General features: G+C 38.3%; 1 protein-coding gene across 2 annotated transcripts; it reads right to left on the bottom strand.

Moving 5' to 3' along the window:
- Positions 1 to 1,219: 1,219 nt before the first annotated feature.
- Positions 1,220 to 7,400, bottom strand: LOC108434339 (E3 ubiquitin/ISG15 ligase TRIM25-like). Of its 2 annotated transcripts, none has more exons than XM_037532680.1 (5): positions 6,808 to 7,400; positions 4,735 to 4,830; positions 3,989 to 4,069; positions 3,818 to 3,877; positions 1,220 to 3,361 (listed from the first exon to the last, which is right to left on the bottom strand). In XM_037532680.1, the coding sequence occupies exons 1-3, from the start codon at positions 7,384 to 7,386 to the stop codon at positions 4,016 to 4,018; spliced, it is 729 nt and encodes a 242-aa protein (XP_037388577.1). In that variant the 5' UTR covers positions 7,387 to 7,400; the 3' UTR covers positions 1,220 to 3,361; positions 3,818 to 3,877; positions 3,989 to 4,015. The 2 variants fall into 2 exon arrangements, with proteins under 2 accessions (XP_037388577.1, XP_037388578.1); XM_037532681.1 differs by having other exon boundaries at positions 1,220 to 2,923.
- Between the last annotated feature and the right edge of the window lie 2,553 nt (positions 7,401 to 9,953).

Here is a 9,953-nt window from a genome sequence, read left to right as displayed (position 1 = left end):
TGCAAACTGAGAAAAGCCAGATCCCCAGCCCCCGTCATGTGCACTGTGTCCTGCCGCAAGACACTCCAACGCATCGTGAGAGCAGCTGAGAAGATCGTTGGCACCTCCCCTCCCCTCTATCCAAGAGATATACAGCTCTCCCTACTTTGCTCTTGCTTACAGATTTGCAGAAAATTGTGGCACTTTAGGGTGACTGAGTCTCCAAAGCTACAATTAAGTTCCAAAAAGAGACTTTTCTTTCATTTAACCACAGTTGCCTGCATTTTGCTGCACAGGACTGGAATGTTCACTGAAACCTGATCCTATGGCCAGATGAAAATAGAGGTTTGTAGTGAAAATCACTCAAGGTGGAATTGAAGTAAAACTATAATGTTGCACACAACTAAAGTGAATGTATTTCTTTATTACATGCAGGCTAAACGAATGTGGTGGCTGTAAGTCCAAATAAAGCCTTTTTCTATGTAATACTGATATGGTAAACAACTTCCTTCCTATAATGTAAAACATTATAGTAGTAGCTTATCTACTACAGTTAAGGCTGCAATATTATTTGATCATTATTTTGGATCAGACCTTTTAAACATTGTATACACTTTCTTCGACACACCTGCTGTGTTGGTCCACCTTGTAGATGCAAAGTTAGAGGCGACAGCTCATCTTGACCAAAGGGCTGTTTGATTTTTGGGTGATGGACTACTCTCAAATTCTCTAAACAGTCTAAACACTGCTATGCATGAGACATTCAAACCAGCTCCACACACGTTTACATTCATTGCGTTTAGCAGACACTCTTTTTGAGAGCGAATATATAAAAGTGCTTTGCTGTCCACTCAAAGAATGTATCCTGGCTAGTACAAAGAGTTTAGAGTCCAAACTACCCTAGAGCTCAGACGCTGCCTGAAACAACAGCCAGCTAAATCAAATGACCTGACCCTTAAAAATGCACTGTTTTACACATTATTGCAAAGTAGCCCAGCCCTGTATCTTTTTTCATACACACTAGTCTAAATCCTCAGCTGTTTCTACTTGTTCCATCGAATGATCAGTGACGTGGATCATAACAGCTGTTCGATTGCCCTTTCTGAATTACCCCTTCATTGAGTATTGTGAGCAAGAGCAACATAAGATTTGACATGATTGTTGTGTAGTGGCTAGTTTCACATTACCAATTAAATATAAATGACAATTTGAAATTAAAAAAAACAGCATGATAGACAGAAAATGTTGATATATTTTATTCAGCTCATGGTATTTCCATGTATTTACATATACAAATGGTTAACTGGAGATACAAGTGTATGGCGTGGTTCATCCTCCCATCCTCCCTCATTTTGTCTCCAACCATAAGGGTTTCACATCAGAGTATGTCCAAGAGTTAATGACGACCCTCCCTCTAGTCAATAACAGCTAATTCTAATAGCTATTAACATCAAAACTGATTTTTATAGTAGATCCATGGATGGATTTATTGACTCAGACAGGACTTTTTCAGCCTTCTTCATGTTCCTATTCAACCTTTATAGATTGAGGTAATTCACATTTCCCACCATGTTGCACTCATTTCTTGATAAATCAACAGTAAGATCAAATCTTAAACTTGCATTTTAGACAGGATATATAATGAAAAGCATTTGACTGTACGCAACAGCAGAATAACCTAAAACCTTCCTCAAGTAAAATTACTCTTATTTCAATAACTTCCAAAACCTAACTTTCCCCCTACTGTTACATGAACCTGACCTTCCATGCAGCTGGCTTGGAGGAGGGGACAAAAATGCAGGATCTCACAAATGCACACATATTTGCAATCAAAAATATCATTTACATGAAGTAAATAGCCTGAAAACACAGTAAACATGCTTTTCGTAAAAGTGCAGCTTTAATAACCGACTTGGCAAACTGCTAAAAACAATGTAATTCATTTTTACATGGACATTTTCCAAACGTTCTCCCTTGGAATATTGTGTCTTTAAAACTGATATATGTAAGTGAGCTGTTCTGACTGGCAGCTTTGTATTGTTCCTGATTCCAAAGGCTAAAACACATGTAAAGGCACTGGTTTTCCTGACATCATAAAAACAACAAGTTAAAAATGAGCTGGTTTTGCAGCTTAGTTTGTTTATATGGCCTGTATGGACTGCGAAGAGAACTGTCCGTTTTTAAGCATAATTAATAATTAATTAATCAAAAATGTTGTTTTTCTACATTGTAGGCCCTTTGAAAGAAAAGTAACTAAAACTTCCCAGCACTGAGATTTCAGAGAAAGGGATATTTTTCAGCCTCTGTTCCATATCATCTCTAATAGAGTGACTCCATACTGGTGGCTTTAAAGACAAATAATAATGAGCCAGGATCAAATACAATTTTTCTACTAAAATTGTTCCTGAAACAGGAGAAATGAGGCAAATTTTGTGACTGGAAATCATTAAATGTGCTGTTTTTCTATAAAGAGTTTAATAACAATTTTGAGTGAGAACACACATTATTTGAAGTTATTTGAGCAACACCAAAATAATTTCATACAATCACTCTTGGACATTCATTTATACTAGGGTTCTAAACTACAGAGAGGTTATTTGTGGGGAAATAATTCCTAGAAAACAACAGCTTTACGTGTTCATACTATAACAGTGTTTAATGTCACTTAGGATGGTAGCTGAACCAAAATGTATTTTTGAAAGAAAAGTCGTTGCCAGCTTGTTGAGCGCCTCGTTGAGCGCCTCGTTGAGCGCCTCGTTGAGCGCCTCGTTGAGCGCCTCGTTGAGCGCCTCGTTGAGCACCTCGTTGAGCGCCTCGTTGAGCGCCTTGTTGAGCGCCACGAGATGCTGCGGGCACTTTCTTGATGTGCTCACATAGCTTCACATTTGAGCCATGAAAAACCCAAAATCCAGGGTAGACAGGCTCAGTGAATGTGGTCTGGACTCTGTAGAGCAGAGTCATCTCATCAGTAACATTATAAAAGGCCAGAATTCCTGCTTGTTTATCAAGATACACACCCACTCTGGAAGGGACTGGGTGTGGAATGACTGTCTTCTTATCGTCATGCCAGTAGGAACATTGAGAGGGTGTACAGCACAAACTCCATGAATAATCATGTGTCCAAAACCACCTTCAGGACTGCATGTTTCCAATGTCCATTCTTTAATGTAAGTGACTGCTATATACACCATTTGGCCGCCCCACTCAGCTTCCCAGTAGCACCTTCCTGTAACTTGTCCACAGACAGCCTGCAAGTGCTTTAAATATTTGTCAAAACCTGGATATCCTTGCTCTGTTTCACAGTATGTTATCTGGCTCTTGCCCTCTGAGAGCTGGAGGTTGTTGTGTATTGTTGAGTCATCCACAGTTAGCTGACATGAATCTGATGGGATTATCAACACAACAGATGAGTGTCTTTTAATGCTGCCTCCACAAATCAGGATATGTCATTGAATATAGTGAATCCAGGTTCATGTGAACCTGAACATGAAAATCATGTGAGTCATCAACATCCAGTAAGAGCTAGAGAAGCTTTTTCAAACACTACATGACAGTAACTTCGCAACTTTAATTTTCCATTTGTTGATTTTTCCATAGTTCACCCCTGAGCACTGAAGGCATGCTTTAGTGATAAAGATCGCATGACAGGATCTTGGAAAAAAAACCTTTTGATTTTATTATGAGAGCCGTCATTGTAACTACTTGTCAATTAAAAGCTGAGTTTGAACAAGTGGACTACAGTCCTAACAATCCTAACTCCAAGATAAACAAATGCTGTTAAATAGCTATTCAATTTGCATCATTTCTGCCAGCATGCAAGTCAAATCAAGTTACTCACATTGAAGAAAATCCTCTCTGATCACTGGAAAAGACGTCTGAACAACAGGACCTGTTTTCACTATGTAGAGAGAAAAGAGCAGTCAAACTATGACCGAGTGTGACAACAAGAGTAACAAATAAATAATAGTGAAATGATCCCAGTAAAGGACATTTTCTGTTCTAAACTCACCTGATCTGGATATTTTGCCTGACATTGTCATGCAGAATGTGCTGTTGTCTCGCTTTGATCCATTAATGTCTTTGCTGAAGACTATTAAGAAACAAAGATTTGATGTAAATGTCTAGAATTAATCTCACTGCATGGTGTAGAGCAGCATAGCATGGCAGCAATAGATTCTACCCTACACCTCAAAATATTAACCTTAAAGGAATGTTTCATCAAAAAAATCAGATGTTCTTAATTCTCCACTTACCTCTGACATGTTTGATGCCTGAAGGTTGTCTTATTTAGTTTTTCATATATAGAATAATTAAACAATAAAATATATATAAATATATATCCAAATAGATATCATCCAAAAAGTTTGGGGGAGCTACATCCTTCTTGTAGCTCCAGAGCAAAACTAAAAAAGTAAATATCTGACATCAGTCCTGTTTTTGAAATGACTGTTCAGGGTGAGTGAAAAATTGGGCAAATTATTATTGATGAAACATTACTTCAAACCAGGGGGACCCAATCCTAGTCCTGGAGATCTACCATCCTGCAGAGTGTAGCCCCAACCATAATCTAACACATCTGATAAATTAGAGCCACATGTGTTAGAACTTTCCATAATGGTAGCTCTTCAGGGCCAGGATTGAACACCCCTGCTTTATGGAAATGGTGATATGGTAAAATGAAAATGACATTAATTTCTGTAGTTTTGTGTTATATTATTTTGTGAATTGTGTCTTTCAGCTGTTATGTGGGTTCACCTTGATTGACTGTATTGCTTTCCTTAGGTCATTCTGTCTAGTCTCCATTTCTTGAGCTCTTTGGTGAAGCTGCGCCTGCATGATTCTAAGTCTTAACTGTGAATAACACATAGAAATATTCCAGTAAATTTCAGGTAAAGTTAAATAATTGCATTCAAATTCAAAGAGCTCATTAATCATCCCATAATATCTGTTAATACATTTATATAGTTTATTCACATCATACACCTATTTTATTCAGGGTCTTTTACCTGCACTGGCAGACATGGTAATTTACCTAATTATGAGACTAGTCAATTTACAACTACCAAATACAGACATGCAAACTCTTAAGCAGTTATTAATGGGACAGTTCAGAAACCAGCCCTTTGTACAGTGCTCAAAAGATTTGTCCCCAACAGAAAAATGTGCTGATTTTAAATGATGCGCAAACTCTGAGAATGAAACACAAGGAAACAAATAATTGTTGTACAACAGTTTTGCCCAATCCTGGTGCTGGACATTTACCACCCTGGAGAATTCAGATCCAACACACCTGCCTCTAATATTCCTGTGCCTCTGAAGGCCTTAATTAACTGTTTCATGCGGGGTTAGAGTGGGATGGAGCTAAACTATGCAGGGTGGTCGATCTCCTCGACCAGGATTGGGTACCCCTGTTGAAATGATGCAGTTTATGGAGTTCAACAACCATGCCAATACAAATCACGCCAAATAAAATGTCCAGGTATTTAAGATTAAAAGACCCTTCCCATAATAGAGAACTTTCGCTTCCACATTTAACCCATCTGTGCAGTAAAACCCCACATCCACACTAGTGAATGCACACACACTATGTGAGCACACTTGTCCAGAGCGGTGGGCGGCCCTATGTGCTGGGGAGTAACTGTGGATTAGGTGCCTTGCTCAAGGGCACTTCAGTCATGTACTCTCAGCTCAGGGGATTGAGCCAGCACCTTCTGGTCTCAGGGCTGGTTCTGTTACCTTGCCCATGACTGCCCCAACAATTAAAAATGCTATTGCTTACCACACCACGGCCAAAAGGTCAATGTGTGTAAAATTCATGACATTTAAGACAACTTTAAACTGTTTATTATTTATATGCTGACTTAATAAGGCGTGAGGTGCTTGGATCCCTATAATTGCTTCTTATGATCTAATTTGCAGATAATCACAGAGCTCTTATAGCAGTTTCAACGGTCTACAGAAATCACCGTGGTCTACACCTGTTTCAGACAAAAACAAATTGGCAGCTGATTGTCGTGGTTGCAAACCATGACAATGTACATATACACTAGTAACCTTTATGTACTTACTGTAATAAAGCTATTGAAGACAGATATCATGTGTGAAAATGAAACCAGCTGCTCAAGGACTTTCAGTTCTGTTAAAATTCCTTTTATCAATATCTTTAATATCAATATCGTTAATATTATCCAGTAGCACTACAGAAACTTTTTCAATCTACACGATGCATGTGAGTGACATATTCATCATTCAGAACTTTCACCGAAAGGCCACAATTTTGCTTATGAATCAATGATGCGCTTGGATTTGGTGAGTGAGGGGGGCACTTAAGGGGCCAAGATTTCTTCTGGGGCCTGTGCCTCAGTGGGCCCAACCCTGATCCACTCCTGCCACTTGAACTTGAGTAAACTGTCACAGTAAACTTTAATTCTGCCATGTAGAAGCAGTGCTGTATCTGGCTGTATCTATGGGGAAAAAACTGTCGCAGAGGAAGTTCATTGCCAGAATATTTAGACATATCATTTTTCTGCATTTAGTTTATTTCTTTTTATATAACCTATAATCATTTATTAACAAATGTATAGCAACAATAGCTTATAAAGCATGTTTCCATTTTTCTAGGTAGCATGCATTAGCAAAAACACTGAATCAAAGGAGGTTTCATATTAATTTTAATAGTTTTAGGAATATAGTTTCATGAAATTGACACACACTGGCACCAGAGGACATTTGTGTGTTAAAATTCAGTCCTACATTTGAAAGTGAAAGTAAATTGGTGCTTTCCTCTGTACATGTACACATCATATATGGTAGCGTTAGGACTCTTACCTGTCTTAATGATCTTTCCCTTTTAACTGTGCTGGTCTCATGGCCCTTACAATGAAACATTGCACACTCATGGCACAATAAACACTGCTCAGTGCGGCAAAAAACCTCCTTGAGTTTGTTATGATCCAGGCAAACCCTGTCTGTAAGTTTTCCTGCCGCATCGATCACTTTGTGTTTATTTCCTGGGTTCAGCTCATTGTGAAGTCTGAAGTGAGTCCCGCAGTAAGAGGCGAGGCACACCAGGCAGGTCTTGACTGCTTTGTGTTTCTGCCAAACGCAGACGTCACACTCCACATCTCCAGGGCCAGCGAGGCTTTCCTCAGCAACGTTTGCCTTCTTCAGCTTCTCCACCATTGCAGCCAACATGGGGTTTCGACCCAAAACTGGCCTTGGGGTGAAGTTCTCTCTGCACAAAGGACAGCTGTAGACTCCTCTCTGATCATCCTGATCCCACTTTGTCTTGATGCAGGACATGCAGAAACTGTGTCCACAGTTAACAGAGATCGGATCCCTCAGCAGATCCAGGCAGATAGGACAGTTAAACTGATCCAGATCCACAGATACTCTAGCCTCTGCCATTTCACTCCACTCTCTGATAGTGACTGCGCAGTACTGAGCTTTTACTTTCATTTCTTCGCAAGGAACTGTTTGCCAAACTGAGGTGGGGGTGAGGTGGAGGACTTTGACAGTGTTATTAATTCAGCCTGTGAGTCACTGATTGAAATGTTTAGAATATTTTAGTCAGGATTTGAAAAGTGTAGGTAGCAATATCACCTAGTATTAGAGTCAAAAATTGTAGTATTTGGGTCAAGGCAGAGACCTGGAGTGTCAAGACTGAGACCAGATCTGAGACCAGATTAAGATTTTCCTGAGTAGAAAATAAAACTGATACCAGCTTCCTTCTCTGATATTTCATTCCCACCATCAAGCAAAAATAAAAACACCTGATCAGACATATGATTTCATTCTGTTTGCATTTACATAATTTATTTGGTAAATGCGTTTTAAGCATAATTTATCACATTTCCTTTAATCTGCAACAATTTATCCACCTCTCCTTTGTTATTTGCATCAAGTCTTTTTAAAATTTGATATGCATTTAAACACTGATGAAGAGAATCTGTAAAATACAGGTAACACTTTCTATGAATGCTATGTTTGTAAGCATCTCTTAACACATTTATTATGTTATAATGCATTCATAAGGCATTATAAACATGGTTATAATCTTAATAAATAAAATTACACTGGATTACACTTTATAGCCATGTTCATTATACATTATGTATTGTTCATATAATGCATTATAAGTAGTGTTAATAACATGTTATACTGTCAGTGCCAAAGAAGTCAGTCCCAGCTTAGAGAGTGTAAAGACAAATACAAAGTTTATTTACAGCCTGAGATTTCCAGTATTATATTTCTCACCATTGTTGCTGTTAGTTCTCTTCAGGGCTTCAGTCCTGAACATTCAGATGCACCAAACAGGCTGTTCAGCCTAGAATTAATGCTACAGTGTGTTTTTCTTACCCAGCGCTCTCACTTTAAATAGTATATTACCTGACAGGAATATCTGTAAAATTACAGTAATTTCTTTGAAATACTGCCTTTTTCCTTAATGCAACAGTATCATAAGTTCAACTATTTATTCTGTCTTACAACATTTTACCATTTACCAATAGTAACAATAAACCCATATAAAGGTGATCATTTGATTTTGTGAATTTGCATTCTATTTCTGTAAATTAAAACCGGCAGTCTTAAAAAAAGTGCATGTATGCTTTTTTTTTTTTTTTTTGCAACTATTTTTAAAACGTATAAAATAGTGACTGTGCCCTACAGTGATTTTACTTAGAGTGTTGTTAAGCCTGACAATCTTGAAAAAACTGCACAGAGAAGCATAGCTGATCACCAGCATGGTATCCCAGCATAAACACTTTATAAACAACTTAGACTAGTGTGGATTTTTTTTCAGCAGGGAAGGTGGTGCAAAACACCCTTAATACAAGGCAGAGGTGTTAACCACTACACTAACCAACCACTATATATATATGACACTACTAATAAAACTTCACTTCAAATCAGCAAAATGGATGTTAATTGAAGTGCTCATGCCCTGCAATGGACTGGCAATCTGTCCAGAGTGTATCCTGCTTTCTGCCCGATGACCACTGGAATAGGCATCAGCAGCCCCCGTGGCCCAGAAGGAGAAGCGGCTTAGAAGATGTATGTATGTATGTATGTGTGTGTGTGTGTGTGTGTGTGTGTGTGTGTGTGTGTGTGTGTGTGTGTGTGAAGTGTTCATTCATTGGCCCGAAAAAGGGAAACACTAACCCTTTTTAATGTTTACTTCCTTATGTTATTTTTTGTTTTTGTTTGCTACTTTGTTTTTTCTTGAGTTACATTCCTCCTTCATGCTACTCCATGAGATTGAAATGGCTTTACAACTAAAACTGTAAATAAGTTTAGTGGATTTTTATGACCCTCAGTCAAAAAGGACTAATCTAATCCTATTTACTTCAAATCTTTTCCCTCACTAATGTCTTAATTTGCATATGTTTTTATTTAATTTTTAAAATTTGTTTATTTGACTAACAAGTAGTTACACAGTATGAAAAAAAGTAAAGCAGAAAACAGAAAAATGCTGCATTTTGTCCTTATAATAATTCTTGCATTCCTTGTTGTCAGGAAATGTATTGTGCACAGAATACCTTGGAGAGGTGCCCAACGTGTATCCGGACTTACTGGTCATCAGATTCTAGAATAGATCTCAACATTTCCCATCAAACTGGCCAGCAAATCTGCTTCTCTGGAATATGCTGCTTCTGCTGATTCTGTACAAATTCCTGGTTCTCTGTCACTGGTGTCGCTGATGGTTCCGACATCATGTTGTCATTTTGTTGTAACTTTCAAGGTTTTTCTTTCAGTTGGCATGCTGGTAAATCACTTTGACAGTCAGGATGCTTTTTCTCTCTTTTTTGTCCATCAAAGCACGACAACTGCATGACAAATGTGCATTTTAAACTGTTTGTGCACTGCACTGCTGCAACTTAAAGTGTGCTCCCGTATTAATAAAAATAACATTTTCCCCCAGCCATCCATAACAGCAGTAGCAGACCCACATGCACTAAGGGCAGTTTTATGTT

This window comes from Pygocentrus nattereri, chromosome 22 (assembly GCF_015220715.1).
Source record: "Pygocentrus nattereri isolate fPygNat1 chromosome 22, fPygNat1.pri, whole genome shotgun sequence".
Lineage (NCBI taxonomy): Eukaryota > Metazoa > Chordata > Actinopteri > Characiformes > Serrasalmidae > Pygocentrus > Pygocentrus nattereri.
The sequence above is the reverse complement of the archived record's forward strand: the minus strand, read 5'-3'. Positions and strand labels throughout refer to the sequence as shown.

What these genes read in the sequence shown, in the direction of transcription:
- LOC108434339 (XM_037532680.1), bottom strand. Translation starts at nt 7,386, where the DNA reads ATGGCAGAGGCTAGAGTATCTGTGGATCTGGATCAGTTTAACTGTCCT. An exon ending in GGGAAAGATCATTAAGACAG is followed by an intron (nt 4,831 to 6,807) that starts GTAAGAGTCCTA and finishes TGTTATTCACAG; the next exon opens with TTAAGACTTAGAATCATGCA. An exon ending in AAGCAATACAGTCAATCAAG is followed by an intron (nt 4,070 to 4,734) that starts GTGAACCCACAT and finishes GTTTCTTAATAG; the next exon opens with TCTTCAGCAAAGACATTAAT.